This window comes from Pipra filicauda, unplaced genomic scaffold, assembly GCF_003945595.2.
Source record: "Pipra filicauda isolate LSUMZ 115617 unplaced genomic scaffold, ASM394559v2 scaffold102_size2360937_pilon, whole genome shotgun sequence".
Taxonomy (NCBI): domain Eukaryota; kingdom Metazoa; phylum Chordata; class Aves; order Passeriformes; family Pipridae; genus Pipra; species Pipra filicauda.
In genome coordinates, this window is record NW_024103463.1 from 742794 (window position 1) to 768438 (window position 25645).

Consider the following 25645-nt stretch of genomic DNA (forward strand, 5'->3'; position numbering starts at 1 on the left):
CTGCTCTTGTGAGACCCCATCTGGAGTGCTCTGTCCAGCTCTGGGGCACCCACATATGAAGGATGTTCTAGCCCATTCCAACAGGTTCAGAGGAGGCCTTGGAGATGCTCTGAGGGCTGAAGCACCTCTGCTATGAAGACATGCTCAGAGAGCTGGGGATGTTCAACCTGGAGAAGAGAAGGCTCCAGGGAGACCTTAAAGCCCCCTAAAGGGGCTCCGAGAGCGCTGGAGAGGGACTTTGGACAAGGGCCTGAAGTGACAGGACAAGGGGAAATGGCTTCACACTGACAGAGAGCAGGGTTAGATGGGATATTGGGAAGAAATTCTTCCCTGTGAGGGTGGAAGGTTCTCTGGCACAGGTTGCCCAGAGAAGCTGTGGCTGCCCTGTTATGGGAAGTTTTCATGGCCAGTTTGCACAGAGCTTGGAGCAACCTGGGATAGTGGAAGGTGTCCTTGCCCAGGGTAGGAGTTTGGAACAAGATGGTCTTTAAGGTCTCCTCCAACCCAAACCATCCTGTGATTTCCATGTCACTTGGTGTTAGCTCTGCCTGCTGTGTGCCTGGGTGCCGTGTTCTTCCATCTCCCACGATCTCCTAAGCCAATACCACCTGCCTGCTTTCCTGGGTTTTGGCACCGCGATGTGAGTACCTTGGCTGGGTACTGCCTGTGCTGGAGGCTGCTGCTGGAGGCTGCTCCAGCCTCTGCTGGGTTTAAGCTGTGCATTTTGCATCTTCTGTGTTTGGGGTAAACAGGAAAAAAAAACTAAACAAGTATTTTGTTTGCTCTGGCCACCTGCTCATTCCTGGCCCCTTTGATACATTCCTGCACTCTCACTTTCCATGGACTTGCTGCTTCTGGAAGTTGTTTCTGACGTGGTTTTGTTCTGGTTTATTGCACATACATGTTCCCCCCACCCAGAACTGAAGCTGTTTTACTCTTCCTCGGTGATTTCAGCTCCTTCAAAGCTGTCTTCCTCCTGTATTACATCTTCCACGCCCCACACCTGCTCCAGCTGCCGGCACCCCCTTCCCTGGGCTGGGGGATGCAGAGCCGGCAGGGCAGGGGCAGAGGTGCCGTTTTCCCGGGGCTTGTAGGAGCCGGTTTCTATTTCGGTGCGAGTAGAGGTGAGACCAGCCCCAGTTCCACGTTTATTTTGGGATTTAGCGCGTGTGTGTTGACTCACAGCCCATAAAAAGCAGCCGCCGGGCTGTGTCGGGTCTCGGCTCCGGCGGGGCTGCCGCTGCCGCTCCCGCGGGCACCTCCCGAGGGGGGTTCTCTTTGTGCCCCCCGGTGTGGGCAGCGGGAGCCGCGGGGTGGCAGCGGGGACCCCTTCATGGGGAAACACTGACACCGCACCGCTAATTACCGTTAATTACCGCCGCCCTCGTTAAGTGCGGGTGTGGTGTCGTTGTGCCCCGGCGGGGCTGGGGCGCTCCCGCGCGCACTGCTGCTCTCTGACGTCACGGGCAGCCTGTGACCTCACGCCGAGAGGGCGCGCCCATTGGCTGAGCGCTGTGTGACCTCATGGGACGGGGCTGGTTGTCGGAGCATCCCGTGACCCCCCTGCACCAGCTGGGAGCTCATGGGCTGAGCCTGGAGCTCAAGGAGAGCGTGTGACCCATTGTTTGGGCCCTGTGAGGTCAGGGACGGGCAGAGATGGTCACGGGCTGGGCGCTGGGTGACCCTGAGGGCAGGGGGTGGTCATTGGCTGGGGCTCCATCGCTGTGACCTCACACCACAGCCACTCTGCTCACAGGACGTGTGACCTCACAGGGAGCCAGTGCCTGGCTCTGGGTGACAGCCTGGGACAGCCCGTGACCTCATCGGCCAGGAGCTTGTGACATCGCAGGGAGCAGGACAATCATTGGCTGGCAGGGTGTGACATCCCAGGGCAATCCATGACCTCACAAGAGCCTGGGACACTCAATGGCTGTCAGGGTGTGATGTCCTGGGGCAGCCCATGACATCATTGGGGAGGCAGGTGCTCATTCGCTGTCAGACTGACATCCCAAGGCAGTCCATGACCTCGCAAACATGTGAGGCACTGATTGGCTGTCAGGGTGTGATGTCCTGGGGCAGCCCATGACCTCATGGAAAGGTGGGTGCTCATTGGCTGCCAGGCTGTGACATCCAGGGGCAGCACACGAGTTCATTGGTGGGCGGTGTGTGACGTCCTGCGGCAGCACCCGTGACCTCACGGCTGAGCGGGCCGCCCATTGGCTGCGGGGTGTAACCTCATGCGGGAGTGCGCGCCCATTGGCGGCCGATCCGTGACGTCACGACGGGCGGGCGGTCCATTGGCGGCGGGCGCGGGCTGTCGCGTGGCGCCGCCTGGCGGGCACCGGGAGCAGGCGGCGCGGGTCTCCCATTGGCCAGCGGGCGGGGCGGGGCGGGGCCCGGGGGCACGTGCCGGCGGGGCCCCGCGGGGCGGGCGCCGATTGGCCCGGCGGGCGCGCGCGCGTGCCCGCGGCGCGAGCGGGCGCGGGGGGCGGCGCATGCGCGGGGCGGCGCGGGCGGGCGGCGATGGCGGCGCGGGGCTGATGGCGGCGGCGGGGGCGGCGCTGCGCTGAGGGAGCGGCCGCGGTCCCGGTCCCGCCCGGCCCGACATGGGCAACGAGGCCAGCCTGGAGGGCGGCGGCGACGACGGGCAGCTGCCGCCCGCCGCCGCCGCCGCCGCCGCCGCAGGGGCCCCGCCGCCGCCCGCCGCCGCTGCCGCCAAGCCGCCTTCAGCACCGGGCGGCGGCGGACAGCTCCCGCCCGCCGCCGGGCCCAGGTCAGAGCGCGGGGCGGGGGCGCGGGCGGGCCGGCGGGGCGGGCGCGGGGTCCGGGGGGCTGTGGGGGCTGGCGGGGCGCGGGGCACAGGTGTGCGGGGCGGCGGGGGCAGGTGCGTGGTGTTCGGGGGTGCCGGTGCAGCGGTGTGAGTGGGGCGGGCACGGGCAGTGCAGGGGCGCTGAGTGCAGGGCTGTAGGGTGCCGGTTTCGTGGGTAAAGGGGCGGTGGATGCAGGGGGTGTGGGTGCAGGTTTTGTGGGTACAGGGACAGTGGATGCAGGTGCGATGAGTGCAGAGGGTGTGGGGTGCAGGTTTTGTGGGTACAGGGACGGTGGATGCAGGGGGTGTGGGTGCAGGTTTCATGAGTACAGGAGCGGTGGGTGCAGGTGCGATGAGTGCAGAGGGTGTGGGGTGCAGGTTTTGTGGGTACAGGGACGGTGGATGCAGCTGTGTGGGGTGCAGGTTTCATGGGTACAGGGCTGGTGCAGCTGTGTGGGGTACAGCGGTGCCCGGGGCCATGCGGGCAGGGGGTGCAGGTCTGCGAGGCACCTGCAGGCAAACACAGGCAGGCAGGTGACAGAGGGGTGTGCCAGGGACACACCGAAGAGAGAGCAGGTGTGGCTGCGGGGGGTGGGCAGCAGGGAGAAGACAGGTAAGGAAGATGCAGTGGGGCTCAGGGAGATGACAGAGGCACCCGAGGCAGGTCACTGTGGGAGGGTGCAGCCCTGGGGGAGCTGGCAGCTCCAGGACCCCCGTGGGTGCTGGGGAGGGTGAGGGTGCAGATTGTGGCTGGATGCAGGAGATGGACAGCATGCCCTCAGGGACTAGTGTAGTGTTTGGGAGGCAGGAGAAAGCGGGGTGCTGCCCAGTGGGCAGAGGTCCAGCAGTGAGGAGAGAGGAGTTGGGAGGAGGGAGGAACATGGTTCAGGGTTGGGGGGTCTGGTCGGGGTGAGGGGACAGTGCCTGGCAGCACATGGCTGACAGCACCGGGGCGCGTGAGCACCCCAAATGTGGCCACCCCAAATGTGGCCACCCCAACCAGAGCCAGCACCAAATGGGAAAGGTCGTTATGTAACAGGAGGGACGTGCAGCCCTGCCAGGAGTCATCGGTGCAAAACCTTGCGGGGAACCGCGCCGAGCCGCTCTCCCTCTGCCAGGCAGCGCCAGCCAGGAGGGAGACGCTTTGGAAGCGGGTGCGGGATTGGAGATATTCCTCTAGAAAAAAAAAGCTAATCCTAAAATATCATCCTATCTGGAAAAATATAAGATGAGGAGCAGAAAGTTGCACGGAAGGATGCGGGGGACTCGGTGGGCGCTTTGCCCTGGGCGCATGGCAGCGTTCCGGGCTCCCCGCCTGACCTGGGCAGCGAGGAGCGCTGGTGGTGCTGCCAGTCGTGTTGCTTTGAACGGGGAAAATCCAGGCAGGAGCCTGGGCGGGAGGCTGCAGTCTCGCCTGGCAGTGGGTTCCGTCTCACTGGGCTGCAATCGCCGCTCACAGGCAGCACCGTAACACCCAGGCAGGATTCAGGGATGCTACAGGGCGGCCAAGCCACGGGCACGCTGCTGTCTGTGAGATCCCTGCGAGCTTTCACACAGGGAGTGTGAAAAAATACCCCTGAATGAAATCGTGCTTGTTTTCCTTTACGTTTTTCCCAGCTCCCCTCGCTAGAGAGTCGTGGACCCCTCTGCTTCAGGCTCTGCCAGTGAGAAGTTGTTTGTAGCTGCTCATAGCAATTTAAAATTAAATACCTGCGGGGCTGTTTAGATGCTGTAACGAGATGAGCCGAGGGAGCCATGCAGGTCTGCTGTCTCTGTCCGATTTTAGCGCTGCTCTCCCATTACTGCCCGGGTCTCTGTGTTTGCTGTTGTACAGGACTGGGGGTCCTGGGGGCTTTGGGGGTCCTGGAGCACACGGGGCTGGTGAGTGGAGCAGCACAGTCCAGCAGCTCCGGCTGACTGCGCTCCTCTCCTGCCAGAAATGCCAGGTTGTTTTTTCCAGCCGTGCTCCAGCCTTTGCACGCTGAGCTGATGCTCCTGGGCCTCCTGGGAAGCTGCTGCCGGGGAGCTGCCCTCCCTTGCAATTAATTAAGGCAATTAAAGAGGTGGGCCGTGTGGGGCTCTGCTGCGGAGCGGTGGTGGGATGGGGACAGTGCTGAGCTGTGCCAGTGGTTAAAACCTGAGCGTGGGAGGGGTATGGGGAGCTGAGATAACAATGAGGGATTTTAATGCAAGGTAACAAAGTGGAAATGAAGGAAAAAACAGGCCTCGAGAAGAAAGTCATCTTTGTGAGGTGCAAGAGTGGGCACAGAAGATAGACCAGATGCTGTGAAAGGTTTAGCACAGCATGGCTCGTGCTGGCTGAACAGCGAGTCTGCGGTGAGAAAGGAGCTGCTTCACAAATCCCAGGTGACCAGGGAAAGTGAGTTTCCCTCAATGTCTCAGCAATTTTTTTTTTCCTCTGAATTAAGTAACCTAAATCCACACACAAGCCAGTGAAAACCATAGTAGTGTGACTCTCCTGTGTCAGTTTTCACAATTTGCTTTGTGTTACACAGGGAAATACTCTGAATACCTTATAGGGGGTACCCTGGATTTCAGGGTCTTCATTTTAAATCCATAATAACAGTTTCTAGGGAACTGTTCCTACACTGTGGAGTGACTTCAGAGAGTAGAAACCATCCCACAGAAGTAACATCTCACCAGGTTACAATATATACCACTATTTAGAAACTTTGATTTCCTACTTGTGTGCTTTGATGAGGCTCAAGGGAGCTGGAGGTTGGCTGGAAGCTGGGAGCAGTGCTCAGCCATGGGGCATTTTTGCTCTGCCAGTGGGATGCAGCTCTGGAAAAGGCCATTGTGGTGCAGGATTGCATCAGGTGAGGTGTTTTCAGTGCAGACCTCACCCTTGTGCCAGGTGCTGCTGGAATCCCATCTGAGGGGGTTGTGCCCAGCTCTGGTACTCAGGCAAGGAGAGGCTGCATCAGAGGAGAGAGAAGGGTTGCTGCTGGTCTGCCTGAACAAAGCCTCTGTGGCCTGAAAGATGAAAAGCTGGAGTGTCATTAACCTGTAGGATCAAATGAACCCAAATTGGTTGCAGTTGCATTTGGACTGAAAACTTTGCAGTGCCTGGCAAGTCCTAGTCTGTTCCTCCAAAGAGACCTCCTAAGCAGAAGGGACAAGATCATTTCATGGTGCAGCTTGATGGATGGATGAAAAGGGGCTGGATGGCAGAGCAGGGATGCTCCCAAGTTCAGAACCGTGGCTTGGGGCAGAGTGCTTTAGACTGCTGGTTTTCCTGGTATCCTGAAGAGAGACTTTATTGCTGCTTCTGATCGTATTTGTGTCTGATTTATGCCTGATTCATTCAGGTTTTCAGCCTCTCTGCTGCTCAGCTGTGGAGCTCGTAAAAGACTTTTTGACACCTGGATGCGTGAGCTCAAGCTGAAGGATGGGAGGGGGTCAGAGAGTTGGTCTCCTGGGAAGCATTGAGGACTGGCCACAAATTCAGGGGCTGTCAGAGGGAGCAGCAGTGCTTTTATCATCACTGTTTCTCTGGAGCTGGCAGATGCACACTGCCAGCAGCCAGGCTGGGTGCTGGGCTGCAAGGCTGGGAGGGAGCTTGTTTTCCACACTGTGGGTCGTACCCCAGTATTTCTAAAGCTTCAAGGTAGGCTTGCTGTGAGCAGAAGGTCTCAAAGTGACCAAGAAGGGAAGTTTTCAGTACTGAATGGCAGCACCTCCCCTGTGGGCTGCACCTGCTCCCCCAGAGCCTTCCCTTGGCTTGGAACAACATCAAGGCGAGTGTTGGTCCCATTTACCCCACTGTTACATTCAGCATCGCTTTATTTGGCAGGTGGTGGAGCTTGAAGTAAAAGATCTGGTGATAGGAAAGAGTATAGGAGGGACAGAACTGAAAGAGAGAGCCCTTTAAACTGGAGAAACTGTGGTAAAACCAATGCAATGTGGATGTTCCCTTCTTCCTTTTCTCGCTTGTGTGTGCTGGGTATAGGCTTGTTTTGCTTGCCGTAAGTACCATCACAGTAAGAGGTAATAAGTACATACACACAGGTAATTAAAAAACAAAACAGATGAGTTTGCACGTTTCTTTTTTAAACGGGCACTTTTCCCAAGCTTGCAGAAACGAGCAGTTGATGTCCATTTTCATACAGCTGTGCTAGAAATAAAACCAGGCTGTGTGATGGGAAGTCAGGCTGTGCACAGGGCTCTTGCCTGGAGAGCCAGCTCTCTGTGCTCGTTTCCATGCACTGCTCTCCCCAAAGGGTCTGAGCAGGATGAGGGGCAGAGGCATCACTGTCAGAGGCATTGCTGGAAAACTCAAATATATGAAAGTAGGCTTTTCCTGGCTGAACCATGGACTGGCACTCTGGAAAAGCCTGACACACACACACACGTGCTTAGTGAGTACTATTTGGTCTAAGGCATTTGGAGGGTCAGGAGGGAGCTGAGGCTGGGTTTGAGTGAAGTTTAACAGATGCACAACATTTCGAGCTCATCAAACTTGTGTGAGCAAAATAGAAGGGAAAAGGAGGAGTAGAAAATGGTGTATGTGACGGATCAAGTCAAAATATTTGTGGTGTTAAATACCCCTCTGGGCTTCAGTTCGTCCTCCCTCCTGTGGTGGGCAGGTGGTGCTGGCTGTGGTGTGGTGCTTTGCATACTTTTGATGGCTCTGACAGCAGCCATTAGGCCATTGAGTCCAGACGGCACAATTCCGGGTGCTTAAGTAACTCCAAAACCTCTTCTGCGAATGTGCTCATCAATATTCACAGTGTTTGGCATCAAATATTAATGCCTTTATTTCCAAAACAAATACACAGATTTGCAATCTGCTTCACGGGTCGGGGTTTTCTCACTTCTGGAACCAGCCTGGATGGCATGCTGGGGGTATGGCTCTTTACCCCTTGCTTTTGCTGGGCCAGAGGATCCTGGGGATGTCCCTACAGCGTCCACTTCTGCTCAGAGGGAAGGATGTAGAAGAATTTGCAAGGGTCGATTTCCTTTGCTGTGTTGGCCTGTGCTGGTTGGAGGACTCTTTGGCTCCTTCTGGCACAGTTTGTGTCCTTTGCACTGGAAATCCCAGTGCTGATGGTCAGCCTTCTAGTGGAAGGTGTCCTTGCCCATGGCAGGGGTTGGAACAAGATGATCTTTAAGGTCCCTTATAACCCAAACCACTCTATGATTTTTCTGCTGATGCTCAGGAATGATGCCACAGCTCGAGTGACTGTTGGGGCCTGTGGGTCCCTCCACACCATGGGTCACCCTGTGCAGCACAATGGGCTGACTTCTGCCTCTCCACTTCTGCTTCTCCCATGTGCCTGAGTAAAACTGTTTCTTCTCTCTGCCGTGTGAATCGAGCACATACTTGATGTTTCCCATCATGTTTCCAATTCAGTGCAAACAGATAGTCAGTGCTGTGGCATATCCCCACAGTTTATGTGAGTCTGGGGAATACTTGATGTGCATCTGGACAACCTGGCAGAACACCACAGCCTGCCTGCCACACACCCAGCCTCTCTGCACAGCCGTCTTCAGCTTCCCCAGCCAGGGCTGGCACCATGGCTCACTGCTGGCCAAGGGTGTTTTTCCAGAAATCCTTTTCCAATATTAGACTAATTTCCTAGAGTTGACCCTTGGGGAGGATGGGACAGGCAGTCAGGGTGCAAACAGCGCTTCCCAAGAACTGGTAGCTCAGTAGAGTGAAGTGGCTCCATGGCAAAGGCGTTCTGGTTTTTCACTGAACGTGGCACTAAGATTATCACACCATCTTTGCTGATGAGCGTCACCGCTCCAGGATGTTCCTCAAGTTTTTCTTTTGCTGGTGAGTGACAGCAAGTGCTGATGGTCACCCCAGTCCCACACATCGTAAACCGTTATTCCTGAGATTGAGATCGTCGCTGTTGAGCCATCCCTGTGTTTTCAGATGTCTGTTTGAATGACAGATTTGTTATTTTTGCATCAGTCTATGGGCACGACTGTTCTTATGGGCAAGGTTTTTTTGTCTTTTTGAGTGGCTGGAGGTGCTAAGCTCCAGTGTGACCCCAAGGCACTGCTGTGCAGCCTGTCAGTCATGGCTGGGCACGCCGTACCGCTTTTCATGTCACTGATGCTGGGAAGTTTTTATGAGAACAGTGAGCTGGCTCCTCACTGAGAGCACCCAGCACCTCCAACCAGCTATTTAGGAGCCAACAAGAGTGAGCAGCATCGCTGCATCCCAATTAACACTGGCCTGTGCTTTATGATAGGGCTGAAGGCATGTCCCTGGGGGGCTCCTCACCCGTGTTCTGCTCGTGTTTAAAACCAGAGATTACTTAACTGCACTGATGGTGGTGTCTCACTGACTCTTGGCCTCTTTGTAGCTTTTCTAATGTGTGTTTGATATCGAAGAGAGACCCCAGCCCATTGACAGACTGGGGAAAACACACTGATGGGGCAGGAGACAGCAGCTCCCTGCCCATGCTGAGCTCCCCAGAGGCAAGTCAAGAAAAGCCCCTCTGAATGTGATTTTTATTTTGTTTCCTCTTTTTTTTTTTTTACAATTTATTTAAGTGCCATGGTTTGACTGGAGATGAGGAAGACGTGTGTCCTCCAGCCTGGCTGCTGGTGCTGGGTGGTAAAGATCATTACAATGGCTAGCAAAGGCAAACCAAAATCTGGAGTTCAGAGGTCCAAGCTAGCCAAATGGCAATGAAATGTGTGTTGACAGTGATCATAAGTGTAGAAGCAGTTTACCAGAGGGTGTAATGGGATATATGATCACAGAAGGCTTAAATAAAAGCCTCGCCTCCAAAAATATACAGTCCCCCTCAGCCCAAAACTATAGTTTCTGTGATGAGCAGCAGATTAGCCATTCTTACTGGCTTGATTCCCCCCTGAAGATGTGATTAAATACTTTGGTGCATTCTCTTTTGTCAAAAATGATTTAGTTGTGTTTCTAGGTCATTGTCTATAGAAGAAAAATTTAATGTGGTTGAGTGACTTAGGCATCTTCCAAGAAGAGCTACAAAAAAAACCCTCTCCTGCCCAGTCTATCCGCAGACCTCTCTCCTGTCCCTGTCCTTAGCATCCCCTGCAGCAACAGTCCTTCCTGAAAACACACTCAGCAGCCTGCCCTTGTCTTCCCTGTGCTTCCTGATGGGAGGAAGAGCCTTTACACTTCTCCCTAGAGCAACAAGAGGAGTGTCTCCACTTGGAGACTGTTAATGCTCCCTGATGGTGGGCGTGGTTGTCCAAGAGCCAAACGACTGTAGTGGGGTGTGTAAGGTGCTGGTGGGCAAAGGTGGGAGCACAGGACCAAGGGAGACCTCTGGGCCATTACCCGCTGGTAACACCCCATGACACCCCCACTAACGAGGTAACAACTAAGATCTTAAATGAGATACTCTTCTCCTATGGCTGGGAGAGCTGGGGATGTTCAGCCTGAAGAGAAGGCTCCAGGGAGACCTTAAAGTCCCTTCCAGTGCCTAAAGGGGCTCCAAGAGACCTGGAGGGGCACTTTGGACAAGGGCCTGGAGTGACAGGGCAAGGGGGAATGGCTTCACACTGACCAGACGGTCAGAACACAAAACTGAGCCTCTGGAGATGATGTGATGGTCCCACCCTGGTCCACCGTGCCCCTCTCCATGCTCACAGCCAGGTGGTAAGGAAGGACATCTTATGGACACCAAGTCTACTCCTTCCATGGCAGTTATGCAGTGACTTCCTGAGTTGCAGCAACCTCTGCACAGGCTCCTTGGACCATGAGGAGCTTTTCCTCTGCTCCCTGAACACTGCTGAGGCCACCCCTGTGTTTCTCAGCGGTATCTTGTTGTCTGTCAGCAGGCTTCAGTGCTGGGCTCTGACTTCTGCCTGGGATGTCCTGCAGCTTCTGAACCCCTGTGTGAGGTGCAGATTGTCATCTCCTGTGACTTACTGCCCACCACACCTCCAGCCATCTGAGCCTCTTCTGCTGCTCATGCTTAGGTGCTGCTCATGAGAAGAGCATCTCCTGCCCTCCTCTCAGAGGGTTTCTCCCTTTTTTGACAGCTATAACTAAACTTAGAGCAAGCAGATGCTGTACAGAAAATGCATCCATGCTGCTTGGGAAACGTTGCTGAATTTTGAGGGGCTTTGGGCAGGTATGACTAACCATTCTTCACTTGGCTCCAGGACCTGACAGGGACCACAGTATTTCAGACGTGACAAAGCACTTTCCCATGCTGAGTAGCTTTCAGATGAGGATTTGACAGCTCCTCTGAAGGCTGCAGAAGGAAAATCACCGTGAACCAAAATGTCATTCGGTGCAGATGTGACAAAATCCTGTGTTTCAGCCAGGGCATCCGGGGTTGGCAGGGCCTCCTGCATGCAGGGTGCCGGAGGCACAGACAGCTATGTGGGCCTTACAGGGTAGGGACACTTGCAGAGGCCAGATGTCAATAGCTGAGAGCAGCCTTTGAACCTTTTTTTCTCTTTGTTTCCTTGCCTGCCAAGAGAATATTGCTTTTTAGCCTGTTTTGAGTCTTTCCTGGCAATGGGGGCTCACAGACTTCTCCAACTGCTGAGAAGATACGGGGCTGAGAGGCTCAGAGCCTGGTTCCAGTGGACATCCATTTGCGGAATCGGTCCTGAGGGTTATAGCATCATAAATGTGGGGATTTGTTTTGAAATTTGCCTTTATTTATGGATTTTGAGACCTTTTAGGAGATGCTTGAAGTATGCGGCCACTTCTGGCACGGACTCAGGGTGCTCCATCCTTGGAAGTTGTATGTGGGTGTGAAATCAACGTGTCTTCTTCAGCTATTAAATGAATCCAGAGGGTCCTGCACCTCTCAGCACCCCACCTGACACCCAACTGGGTCTGCCATGGGCTTCCCAGTAGGAGAGAGAGTATGTTCATAGCTTATGCTTCCTTCATCAGTCTAGACGTGAGGAATGCAAAGAGATTTTGCCATATTTAATGTCTGGAGAAGGGTGGAATTGTGCGTGGGAATTACTTTCAAAGATTGACATGTTGTAGCTGTTAACCACTTTTTCTTTTTTTTTTTATTATTATTATTTAACTAGAAAAACCAAATTTTAGCCCAGGAAAAACAGCAGGTTTTTTTTTTTTTCTTTCTTTCATCTCCTAAAGAAAACATTTCAGTTATAGATATGTGAAGTTATGAGTTATAAAATAGGAATAGTTGAAAATTGGAAATGTATAATAAGTTCTTAAGGGACTTGGTAATTTGCCTTCCTCTTGTGAAAAAAAAATCAAATCAGCTGATAATACAAAGCTTATGAAAGGCTGGGGAAAATGCAGAGCTGAACTAGATCTTTTTCCACGTCAACTCTGAACTGTACTTTTTCCCTTTGATGAAACATGAAATTACTTTTAATTTATTTTGTTTCAATCCTAGTTACATAAACTATTATTTGATTGTACAGCTGGACTGAAAAACTGTAGGAGGTCTCACATTTAGGATTTTGCTGCCTCTCTCTCATTAAGCCTACAGCCTGATTTCTTTAAATGCACCTATTAATCTTCTTAGCGAGACAAATTGTTGTTTGGTTGGGTTTTTTTCTCTCTTTCTTTCCCTTTTTTTTTTTTCTTTAAACACTAAACTCCCAGTTAACTGATGGTTTGCAGCCTTTCCAGGTACAGCTGTGCTGCAGTTGGGCACCGTGATGCCGGGGCGTGGTGCCTCGGCCAGGCTGGGTTTAGTCTGGTTGGCTTAAACACCAGAGGTGTTCACAACCTGAGCTGTTTTCATCATGCTCAGCAATAACCTCCGAGTCTACAGGATGGAGTAAATGCGGGTTTTTTCCACTTTAATTTTTCCGTAGGCTATTTTATTAGTTCGTCTATGGCAGCTTGCCAGAGAAGTGGCTGCCCCATCCCTGGAAGTGTTCAGGGCCAGGTTGGACGGGTCTTAGAGCAACCTCATCTGGTAGGAGGTGTCCCTGCACATGGCAGGGCATTGGAATGAGGTGATCTTTAAGGCTGCTTCCAACCCAAACCATTCTATGATTCTGTGAATTTCTGTTGTGTTATTAATTGCCAGTCTGAGACTTGCAAGGTTCTGGGTTTGGGACCCATTAATACAGTCCCTGTAGAACCAGCAATAGGATGCAGAGAACCTTGTGTTGTCTTTGAAGTGAGCAGATCTTTCCTATATTTCCTCTCAGGTTCCTCAGCTTTGTTGTCTCCTGCCCAACAATGCTAAGCCACCTTATTTTGGGTTTCTTTTTCCCCGCTCACCGCTGGATTTCCCAACACCCCGGGCAGGCGTCGGCAGCGATCCTTTGGAACGCTGCTCTTGCGGACCTTCTCCGTGCTCCTCTATTCCTCTGCTGGGAATGGCTCTTGGGAGGGTGGGGGAACCACTCTCAGACTCGAACACATCCGTGGGCTGCATCGGCTCTAATATGAACCTGGGAGATGTCTGCAGCAGATAGCGCGGGAGCACATTGTGCCGGGGCCAGGCGGCACCGGCAGCTCTCCGTAAGCACTCCTGATGCCCGTGGACGTGAGGAGGTGACGCTGGGTGCTGCTCACCGCTGTAAATCGACCATCCCTTTGTATTCAGGGCAGATCTGTAGTCCCAAGGAATGGAAATTTCCAAGCCTTCCTCCTTTTCCTGCTTGTCTGTAAGTTGTTGCGGATGTTTTGCCTGGGAATCCTTTAGCTGGGGAGCACACCAGGAAGAGAGGTTGTTTCCGTTTATATAGAACCTTTCGTGGTGGTGATGATTCTCAGAGCAGGTAAAGCCCATTTGTGGGTGAGGTTTTGCCTGGTTGCACACTGCAGTAACAACAGAACAGCAGTTCCTATTGGAGTGGAAAGGTGATGCCTATCACTATGTTAGATGCCACTGGTAAAAATAAGGTATCCAGAAACATCCCTCTGGGAGGAAACTCTAAGTGTCTCCTTAGGTATCCCTTTTCTGCTTTATTTTATCCGCCTTCCTCATATTCCAGTATCTCCTCCTCCTGCATTGTTAATGGATGTTAAGCACTGGTTAATGGATTAGGATAGGATTCCTATTGGCTGTACAACTCAGTTTCACCCAATTCATGTTGGTAATTACAAGTTAATTTTGATTTATCATTAACTGAAAATACAGGCCCAAACACTCTGAATTCACAAAATATCACATCTTTCTTTTTCTTCGAAATACGCGAGCAAAAATCAACCAGCTACTCTGGGCGGGAATAAAGTGCCATCTACTTATCAACACGTCTAAAATCTGCTTCACTTATCAACTAGGCTTCTCAAGCCTTAAATTTTACCTGCTGCCATTTCTGCCGAGCTAAGCCTTCCGAGGGTTCCGTTAGAACAGATACATCAAATATGCAGATGCCTGTGTCTCTTGGGGGACAAATGCTCTGGGCTGAGGTATGTGCAGCAGGGAAATGCAGGCAGGGACAAGGCTCCTCAAAGAATTGCAGAATTGCTGGAGAAGTGTTTTCCTTTGATCCTATAAAGAATTTGGCAGGGGAATTTCAGACTCTTCTATTTCAAAAGTGCATTTAAACTGAGCAGCTTTGAAATATTGAAGTTGATGCTGTCTCTGACAGGACTGGTAATGTGTTATTCCTTGGGTTTGCTTTACCTTTCTTCTTGTGAATAACGAGCTTTACACACAAAAATGTAATTAATTCCAGGTTTGGTTTGCCATCCACATTTCAGCTTCCGATTCAAATCTCTGAAAACCAGAAAGTGCAAATCTAAGACACACAAACATCAGTACTGACCCCATCCTCTGCCAGCCCCAGGGCAGTGTCCCCACCAGCCACTTGCAATCCCAGTCTTGTCTCCAATAACAGACACTGTGTGCTGGTGTGGTGAATGTCAGGGATGGAGAAACCTCTAGAGCTGAGAAGAGTTTCTGAGAAACACAACCTGATGTGAAGTTTTTGTTAAAAGGCATCTAGCCGTGTTGGACACGGATCTCTCCTCCTCACAAGAACGTGTGGGCTCATCAGTTTTTCCCTGTGTTTTTCCATGTGTGCAGTGCTTGGAGCTCTGCAGGGAGGATCAGTTGATCACTGTTTCCTCGGTCCCTGCCTAAATGATATTCTCTTGATTGTTCTTCCACACCTCAAATATCCACTCTCCTGGTAACTTGAGGCAACGACAGAAAAATAGAATTAAAGACCCAAGTGGGGAAGAGTTAGAGGGACAAATATGAGATGGCCAAAATGCTCTGAGGATTTTTGGCAGGATGGATAAAAATGCTATAGTTTTTCAGAGACACACACAGAAAGATAGGTCTTGTGCTTCGTTTGCTCGGGCTCAAACAAACGAGGATGCAAAGTCAGGATTTTTCGGTTGCTGCACAGTCACCAGGAGCTGTTCGTCTCTCTGCAGTATGGCAGACTGATTTCCTCTCTTGGAAATTGCTGTTTTAACTGGGTTCTTTTTTCCTTTTTCTAAAAATACAAACCGGTTTCTTTCTGGTCTGTCATTACTGCCTCTTTTTTAACAGCACTTCTCTTTCTGATGGATCTTCCTTTTTTTTTTTTGCCTGGAATGAGTGTTGTTCCTCATTCTGGGCTGAGTTTGGTTGACTCAAGCTGTCATGGAGATGGATAATGATACATTTTTTTGCATCAGCTTTTAATTTTGGAGCATGGGTGGAACTCATCCAAAGAAAGGGCCCTGCAGTCTTCCCAGCTTCATAATGGTTGAATACCAACTTCTTGCTACTGGAGGTTTTGTAGAAGCGTGGACATCCTTGGCTGGTGTGGACATGACCGGGAATGCTGTCCTGGTGGAGCCAGACCCCTGGGATTGACTCCCTTTTACCCACCTGTGCTCACATTGGAGCAGTTTTCTGCAGCCCAGCATCACCTGCAGGAATCCCTCCAGCTCCTGGATGGAGCTGAGCCTGAATGCAAAGGGGAGCCTTGCAAAACCAGATCTTTGTGCCACTGGAGGGAGGGCAGCCGGCAGCAAGTCAAGGCTGCCTCTGCTCTTCTCTTTGAATTGCTTTCCAAAAGGCATTTTTCCCAAAATAACTTAATTGTGTATTTTTTGGGGGTGGATTGTTCTATATTTGTTGACGAGCATCGAATTGACGTTTTCTGAGAATGGCCCAAAATGGCTTGCAGTACTCTGCAGAGCACCAGTGTCTCATTTAGAGCCCATCACTATGTGTGGCTATGGCTGTCCTCTCTTCTGTGCTTTACTCTGCATTTCTTGACCTTGGATTTCACCTGCCACAGTGTTTCGAGGCATCCAGTTCAGGAGAGCCTTCTACAGCTCCTTGCATTCAGCTTTAGCTTTGAATACTCTGAATAAATTTGCATGGCTCAGCAAACTTGTCCTTTCATTATCCTCCTTCTTTCCAGGCCGTTTATGAATATATCCCATTTATCCCAGGGCAAGATCCTGCACCTCTGCTTGTGAAAACCTGACCATCTGCCTCTATCCTTGGCATTGTAAATCCTGCTCAGTTATTAACCTACAAGGCGGCTTCCCCTTATTTTATCATCTTTCGCTTCTTTTTCCCTCCTTCTTTATAGATTTTTATCCTAACAATTCTCCTGCTGAGGCAGTTTTTCAGGCTAATCCTGTATATGAAAGGATTTTGGTGTGGGAACCTTCATAAATTTCTCCTTAGCAAACAACATGGCAAAGGTTTGATTTATTTTTTTCTTTTACAGTCTTGCATTTCTTAAATATTTCTGCTGCATTTCAGTCTTCTTTAGGTTTTCCAGATTCTTTGGCTTTAGAAAATAATTTTTTCCCCAATTTACAAGTTGCTCCTTAAGACTTTTTTTTTTTTGTATGCTTCATTTGGTCTTCAAACTTAATTTGCTAAAATTTTGGGTTTGTTTGTTTTTTCCTCATCTGGATAAAATTTTTACCTTTTGAAGTATTGCCTTTCTCTCCTGTAGCTCGGTTCTTTAACGATATTGCCTTGTTATGGCCATGTCTTAAACCCTTTCTTGACAGCATTTTGCTAACAGGTGCCATGGAAACTTCCCTTTCTTACCCTTCCACCTGCTGCTTTTAATTTCTTTCTAACAAACCTTCTCACTTTTTCTGATTTCTTTTTTTTCCCCCCAATTATATCTGATAATTACAGTAGTCATGTATTTGTGTGGTTTTTTCCAGTCTTGCAAATAGATCGAAGCTGAGTTTATTGTGGTCACTGTCGCTGAAACTTTGTGCCGTCAGTTTTGGCACCTCAGAGCAGGCCTCCTTCATGTTGCAGGACTAAGTCCAGAGCAAGTAGTTCCATTCTGCATTGCTTCAGGGGATAGTTAATGACCTAAACAAAAAATTGTGTGTCGCTGCTAATTAAAATCAGAGAGGCTTTTGAGAAGGGGGTGGGTTGTAATTGCAGATTTACAAGATAAGCTTTCATAAGCCATGTGCCATAAAAATTCCTTAGCTTCATGCCATAGTTTATCTTTTGGCTTTGCTGGCATTTCATAAATACAGCACAGTAATTCATAGTGTTGGCTTTCCTGGGACAAAGACTTTCAGTTAAATGTGACTGAGGCAATCAACTCTTTTACTCTTTAATTTCTGGAGCTTGGGTATAGGATGTGAGTGGATGGAGGCAGAGGGGAGCGGCTGCTCCTCACCTGGGGTACTCTCCCCGTCATCCCTGTCCTTTCTGCTGCTCACAGTATATTTTCAAGATTGTCATGGCTCTTTTATATAATTTTAACACACATAAATGACTTGCTGATGGCAATCAATTGGACTGGGGAAGGATACGGAGGCGACACATCAAGTAGCTGGGTGGAAATCAGATGGAAGAAGAGACAGCTCCAGCCCACACCTCCCCAGGGCTCCTGGGGACGTTTATCCCCATTTTAGCTGCACTTTCCCTGTGTGCTCCTTGGTGTTGGCCACAGGGCTGTATCTCTGGGGCAGGGCTCTTCATCATTCCTTGCAGAGTTCTGCAATATGGAGGAGAGGAGCTCTGTGGGCAGCAGCCCACTTTACTGTCCATCCTGCAGCATGCCACATCCAGCATCACCTGAATTATTGTGGAGTGTGGTGTGCTTAACCAGGGGTATTTAATGGGCCCAGACCTTCCGACCATCCTCTCTTTGGCAGTGTCCTTGTGGCCAGCAGCTGGGGTGCCCAGTGCCTCCCCTCCCTCCAGCTCTTCCCAAGGGCTCCAAGGCTGGGCTTCACCTGCACTGATGGTCCAAAGCTGACCTTCTGACTGCACCCATTCAATGAAAGAGCTACCATTCCTTCTTGCTTTGGATCTTCCAGATGCTTGCTAAGTCCCCAGAGAGAGGCAGAGCGAGATTAGATACCCCATGGCCTTTCTACTATCTCCATGTTCATCCCAGGCACAGTGGAGCCAAGGCTCATGCTCTGCAAGCTCCTGGCTCTCAGCAGTGAGCTGTACTGCTTCTCTCATGCCATGCAGCTGATGGCATTGTGATCAAGAAGTGGCTTCTACTCTGTCTCTGGAAGATTTACATGTAGTTTTCTGCTATCACAGAGGAAACAGATTTTCCCTGTCACTGAAGGAAAATGGACATCAGACAGCCCCCTTATCCCCGAGAGATTTTAATGCTTTGAAGTTCAAGATCGTAAATGTTCTCAGCAACAGTTATATCACTTGAAAAGGAGACCTTTGAGCCTTCATAGTGCCTGCTTCTGTAAAGCTATTCGAGAAGAAATCTCTTTGATATATATGGGACTGAGATCATTATCTGCAGACTCTTCTGTCAGGCCAATTTGCCTGTAGCTCTGAGGGGCTTGGCCAAGATCCTGACAGTGGTGGCCACACATTTCAGGCATCAGCAGCTGAAAGAGCAGCTCCCCAGAGCAGCAGAGGGTGGTCTGCAGGTCACTCAGTGACCTTATGGCTTGTGAGGGCTCATGTGAGACATGAAAAAGTCTACCCTGACTCCAGTTCAGGTCTTGGGCTTCATAGAGGCTGCTTTGGGCTCTGTGGGGATCAGTAGCCTTGCATTTAATTGCAGATGTTTGCTGTGGTCTGTGTAGGGTGACTAGTAGACATCAGACCTTGGGGGTTTGGGGTTATTGGGCTGGTGGGTGGGAACAACCATTGCTGTGGTTTTATGTTGCAAAGTGCCCTAAGGGAAATTGCTCTTGGCTCAACCAGGGCCAAGTGAGGTGCAAATTAAGTACTTATTTGCCACATAGCAAATAAGAACGGAATAGGATAGAATAGAATAGGATAGAAAATAGAGTACTTCCAGTTGGAAGGACCTTCAGTGGTCATCTAGTCCAACTGCAATTTATAATGATTCACAAACCTTTCCAAAAAGGCAGTTGCACAGGAATGAAAATAAGCAAGCAAATGCTTATTTAGAGCTTAAACCAGTTATAAACCTCTCTTCTAGTATGTAGGATTCAGCTAATAAGATGGCAGATGCTTCTCAACAGCCGTGCTTCATAGAGCAGCAGCGTAAGTGACATTGATGTGTTTGCCTGTTGCTGATTCTCAGCTGAACTAGGCACGGTGCTATAAGACAGAGAATAACTGGTTTTTGGTAACTGTGTAAACTGAAAAACTCCTGGTTATTGTTGCCTTTCCATGGATGGCATAGACCTCTGCTTTTCAGAGGAAGGGAAAAACCAGCAACAGCTCTGGGTGTGTTGTCTCCTGCCAAACCATGGCCGGAGGAGGAAGCTGGCACACCGTGCATGCAGCGCTGCTCACCCCACAGCAGCATCATTCCTCTAGGGAAGGTTGTGAGTCTGGTGTGCTGAGTGCCAGTGGCTTGTGCCACCTTATGCCTGGCAGCCCCTCCTTGAACCCCAGCCCCAGTGGAGTGTAACAGGGAGGCAGAGGACTCCAGAATATCACATTCCTCTGTATTTATGAGAACAGGTGTGTGGGTGGAGGTTAAGGACTCAAATGACTGCCCAGATTGGGAGCCTGGAGCAGGAGCTCAAGTACACTGTCAGCATCAGGAGATGTGCATTAGGGACGCCTCAGTCACCGGGAAAATGCCTGACAGAAGCTGCATCTTATTTGACAGGGATAAAGCAACCCTGGAGCACAAAGCTGCAGGAGAACAGGGTTTTTCCACTGCTCACAAAAGCTAGTTATTAAACACTGTGGCCTTTCACAAGAGTGCTTATGTTGCCATCTAATAAAATACTCCCTGACAGCTTCTAGTCACCATTTCGTATTTTCTGTTTTGATTTCATCTGGGTGGCATTCACTGTTTTTAAACCGCCCAGTACACACATTTACAGCAGGATCCTCTTCCTGCATGGACATCAGTGTAATTAAGTCAGGGATACTTGGATTTAAGCAGGTGCTAGTTTTTAATTCTGTAACTGCTGCCTTTTTTTTTTTTCTTTTTTGTCAATGCAGAATTCTCCATGCTGGATGTAGCACTTTTAGAGCTATGAAGCTGCCCCCAGTAAAACTCCCAGGTTCAGGGTAGATTTGAGCATCAGTAGTGTGAGATTTTCAGTGCACAGAGCTGAAACCAGAGACACTCCACATCAGACACTTCTTCTTCTGTTTATTTATTAAACGGTTGCATGTCCTATTTTCTAGTCAGATGTGCTGACAGGCAGAGCATACCAGCTAATGTCTGATATTATCCCACGCTGTTCCTATGCCGACCCATAACCATTCAGAACTATGTCTTTCCAAGTCAAAGCCAGTGCCATTTTGACCTGGAGTAAAACTGCTCTTCTGCTTAGCTACCTGGTTTTGTTCTAAATAGGTTATACTCAGTGATTCTTAAAATCAGCCATGTGGATGTTCACATCAGGTTTCAGTCAAACCAACTAGGTCAAATCTCTGCTCTTAGCTGAGCAGCTCTAATTCTTGTTGGTCAGCCCAGCCTCCTTTTGGGTGTGTCTTCACATCGCCTCTCTTTTCATGCTTTATCTTGAGTTGTTTGCTTCTCATTCTCTTGGTTTTACTGCAAGCAAGCAGTCATTTCCCTTCTTTTTCTACCCATTTTTTTTCTCTTTTTTTTGACTAACAGAAAAGACTTGCTTGTCCTCATTTTGCTGATTTTTGATCCAGATGTGAAGCTGGGAGCTGCCTTCCATGGACAAACCCAGCTCTTCCTTGGAAAGCCTGAGCAGGGCGTGCGCTTTGTAAAACTACGGTGACGGCGCCACTTATTTTTGTGTTCCTTTTATCTACTACAATGCAGTAATTAGATCAGTTGCCCAGCGAGCAGGGACCCATTTCCATTGGCACCAGGCAGAGGGAGGGATGCAATCCATGCTTCCCAGTTGCATAGAAGGGGTGCAGCTCATGAAAGATTCACTCAGACCACAAACGCCAAGCCCCTGTGGATGTGAGCGCTGCCAGGGTTTGGTGGCAGCTGAGCAGATGGATGTGGCTGGTGTGTCCAAGGGGGAGATGTGGAATTTAGGAGAAAACCAATAAATCAGGAGAAAACCAATAAATCAGGAGAAAACCAAGGCACATGCTCTCTCTTGAACTTTTCCACACAAGTCAACAAGACTTGATTTACCAGCCGCGCATGTAGATTTTGTGTAATATCGTTATTGCTTGATTTTATAGCAGAGACATTAACGGTGTTGGCATTTACCTTTCAATGGTTATTGCTCCCATGTTAGCACCTTGTGTGAAAAAGGGCCTGTTGACATCTCTTGGGATGCTGGCTCCAAGCCTGGGTCTTGCCTGTAAAATTTAGTGGCACCGATGAACCTACTTCAGTTAATTAGAGCAATTCCCTCCTACAGACCTTGACTTTACCTGGGAATTCCCAAATAAGAAGGATGAACTGATTTACTGGAACGGAATTGTAAACCAATGCTATGTCATTGCACTGCTTTCATCTTCCTGAAAGCTGCTGACATCTTTTCCCTGGTGATGCCATGGCATCAAAAATTTGGTTTAGGACAAATCATGTTTTTTCTGAAATTAAATATTAACCAGCAAACAGTCTAACGTTTGGTTTGGCTGTAAATAGGACTTTGTTTTTAAAGCCTTCCCAATTCTTGTAAGTTTAATGATAAGAACCATCATTTTTACAGAAGGGGAAAAAAGCAGGCATAAAAAATCCAAGGTGCTTGTGACTTTTTACACCCTGAGCTCGATTTTGTGGTGAATGGCTTTGACCCTTGGTTTTCCTTGTGCTGATCATGTTTCTGATCATCCCAGGCAGCTTTTCCCTCCCAGTACTTATCCATCTCCTCCCAGGGCACTGTACCAGCCCTAAACAGAAAGGCTGGTTTCATACCCATGTCTGTTCCTGAGTGGAACAAGGGAAGTTCTGGGCCTTTTTAATCAGGAGAATTATCTGATGGAGAGGCAGAGCTGGATATGGATTAATATCTCGGTGTGATTTTTAGCTCTGGGCTCCATGGCAAGCAACCTGGCAGCTTCACCTCCTCTCTTTTATGGAGCTGAGGGTTTATTTTTGTGGGTGCCTTGGCTTTGTGCTGGAAAATGGAGAGACTTTTAGAGAAGAGGAAAAAAAAAAAAAGAAGAAAGACACCTTTTTTCAATTTAAAAATAATGAAAAAAAGGAAGAAAACAGCATCTTCCCAGCTGCCCACCGTGCCAGTGACTGCAGGCAGGTGAATAGGGCTTCCTGCCTGCCCTTCTCATGACAAAGCATTCATAGACAGAATATCTTAAATGAAAACCTTGACAGTATAATTGTTAATAAACTCAGTCACACGCGCTTGATATTCTTTATTTGTACAAATGTATTACTCTGTTGGTAACAGAGAGTGCTGCTGAGTTTGGACCCTGTGGAGATCTTTGACTCTGTATTGCCCAATATTTCTAATTCAGCAATTAGAGCAGTGCAAAATCAATACAGCCCCCATCAAACGGGGGAAGTCACGCCTTATTAAGGCATTTCAATTTAATTGTTAATAAACAATCCAGTGGCACTGGGGAGAACTCCTTTGGAACCTGTTAGCAGCTTGGTGCTAGTTAATATTAATCAGTGATAAAGGCTGTAAGGAAACAAGGGGCTGAGCTGCAGTTTGGGCTTGTGTAACAGCAAAAAAAAGGGTTCCTGGATGGGTACAAGGCATACAAATGTTGGAGCATCCTCGCAGGAGATGCAACGAGCGTGGGCCTGTGTCTGATTCCATATGACTATTCTCATGTTCTTTCCTGAGGCATCTCTCCTGGATTGAGTTACTGTATTTGACAGACCAGATGATTTTTTTCTGGTCTTAAAATTTCACGGATACGTTCAACTGGTGCAAGTGAGAGACAGCCCAGCCTGTGGAGGGGAGGCTGAGGCATTTTGGATAATTATAAAATAAATAAATGCAGTGATGATATGTGTGTATGGAGTGAAACTGCTGCTGGGAGTGGGACGGAGGTGGTGACTGGCATTACTTTGCACCTGAAAAAGTGCATGGAGCTGGGAGGGAGCTCTGACCCAGGCTGGGAGAGCATTTCTAGAGCAGCTGGACCTGCCAGGCAGTGAGCACCCAACTGCCCTCCTCCGTCTTCTGTGCCAGGAATGATGCTTGGGGCAAAATTACAGCACCTGCTGTGTTGTTCCTCGTGGGTTTTTGCATTTTCAAGAGAACCACAGACTCTGTTTTGGGTTGAAAACGTGGTGAGTTTGTCTCTGTGTTGTGTGACAGCTCCTTGATGGAGCACAGATCCAGAGGTGTGGCACTCCTCACGTTGATTTGGTGCGAAAATCCAGCTCAAAAATTTCACTCTTTATTTACAGAAGGGTGCTTGAACTAAATAGGCCAGAGTGCCAGTGCTACTAACATCAGCTGCAAAAATAGGTGGTGGCTACTAATACACTGCTAAACACTTGCACTGTGAGGAGCTGCTGTAAATTATTCCCATTTTTCACTGAGTTGGGAAGTGAAACTACGGTTGAGTGGGATTTCTGTGGTCAGAGCCAGTTCAGAGTCAGAATTCCTACTTGGTGGCAAATGGCAAACATTTTTTCATATCAAATGAGGAAAAAATATTTGGATTTTGAAATTTGCAATGAAATAGAATCACAGAATCACAGAGTGGTTTGGAATGAGAGGGACCTTACAGACCATCTTGTTCTTTATCCCTGACATGGGCAGGGACACCTTCCACTAGGGCAGGTTGCTCCAAGTCCTGTCCAACCTGGCCTTGAACAATTCCAGGAATGGGGCAGCCACAGCTTCTCTGGGCAGAACAACCATTCTCTTATTCCAAACAGCAATTATTTAATTGACCATATATACATGAAGTTTTTCAAATAATGTTATTTCAGAGTTGTTTAATACACCATTAGTATAGTGTGTGTAATATAATACATAAATACTGCTTTTATAGGATTTAAATTTAAGGTGAGAAGAGGGTGAGAAGGGGCTGAGTGGCTCCCATCTCCACCAGCTACAGGTGCTGTGTGTTTTATGGGGCAGCAGCTCTGCAGCCCTCAGCATGAGGAGGCAAACCCCAAATCTGGACCCAAGGGTGTCAGAACTAATGATGGAGGAGAAGCACTTGCCAACAACACTCATGTCAGGTCCCTGCTGCAGGGCCAGGAGCAGTTTGCTTTTTAGTCTGGAGCAGATTACTCCCTCCCTTAGTGCTTTGCTTTATTATTATTGTGCAATTCCTCCTTCAGAGAAGTGGGTTTCAACCTGCAGCCGGGAAGTATTCCCAAAGTGCTATTTTACTATTTATTTTCATCCAACTTCCTATTACTGTGGCAACATGCACTTTGAATTTCATTAGTTTTATGCATTTAAGTTCCCTTTTTAAACCTTTATAAGGTCAGACCCTGCTTGGGTAAATCAACAATGTATTAAATTTGAGGTTCTGAGTAATACTTTTCCTTAAACAGCTGTAGATCACAGGTAAGTGAGGGCATTAGGGCTTCTGCTTTTTCGAGAAATATTTGTGGGCGTTACTGATAAGCACATGCACCAAATTATTCTGTAATTAGATAAGCATCTTCCATCACAGATTCATTCTCGTGCACTTGTGGTCCATCAGCAGCACATTACAGGGTGCCTGCACTGAAACCACACAGGAGGAGGCTGTCATGTCATGCTCTGCAGCACAACAGCTCAAAGCTCTTGCAGCTGGAGCTGCTCCAGACCTCCTTGGGGTGGCCAGGAGCATCCCTCAGCACTGTGGGGTGCTGAGCATCCTACACAGGCCATGGGACTGCTGCTGGACCAGCAGTGGGTGCGATGCTGACCTCAGGGTTGCTCCTTCTGAGTAGCTGTGGTTTCACAGGGAGTTTTCATTGTCCTGTCCTGGTGACCAGATTTCATCCCAGCTGTTTTTTGCCCAGCCAAGACTCACATCACCCAAATAGGGTTCAGCTGGGGGGCAGCCAGCCCACAAAAGTCCCTGTTGCCTGTGCTTCTCACTTCACTACTGATTACTAAAGCAGAGCCAATGCTCTCTCTCTCCTGATTTCCCACTTCTGTGGCCTCAGGCCTTTAGTTGCTTTCACCTGCCACTTGCAGGGGTCTGCTTGACAAATGAGAAAGTACAAGTAGTTCTCCTGCCTCCTCTAGGCTTCTGGAGGGGTTTTCCTTCAATAAATAGGGCTCTTTGCAGGCTTCTGGTTTCACAGCCACTCATGAAAGTAGGTTGTGAGAAGCTGGTTTAGCGCGCGTTGGCCGTGTCCCTGCAGAAAGGGCCCTGCAGGCTGCAAAGCAGAGTCACTGCTGCCTCTTCCAGTGAGTTTGTGCTGAAGTTTGTGCTGGGGAAGCGCTGGGAGCCCTGGCTGGCAGGAGGCTGAGCTTCCCAAACTTCTCACGCGCAGTTTTATGTGCAACTTTCTGACTAAAGTTCAACTCGGAATACACCGAATAATTCAATTACATCTCTCCCGCTGGGTTATATAAGAGAAAGCTGAAGTTGTGCCTCGTTTCGTAAGGTAAAGCATATCCTTCTGCTGGTCTGAGCAATCTCCCTGTTTTGCAGGGGGGTTTCGCTGCACCTCCTTGCCTGA

General features: G+C 49.5%; 1 protein-coding gene across 2 annotated transcripts in view; it reads left to right on the forward strand.

Moving 5' to 3' along the window:
- Nucleotides 1–2526: 2526 nt before the first annotated feature.
- BSN (bassoon presynaptic cytomatrix protein) overlaps nucleotides 2527–25645 on the forward strand; it is a 93734-nt gene continuing 70615 nt past the window's right edge. For both annotated transcript variants that reach the window (XM_027732508.2, XM_027732589.2), the window contains exon 1: nucleotides 2527–2773. In XM_027732508.2, the coding sequence (XP_027588309.2) occupies nucleotides 2607–2773 (167 nt within the window). In that variant the 5' untranslated portion in view covers nucleotides 2527–2606. The remainder of the gene's footprint in view (nucleotides 2774–25645) is intronic.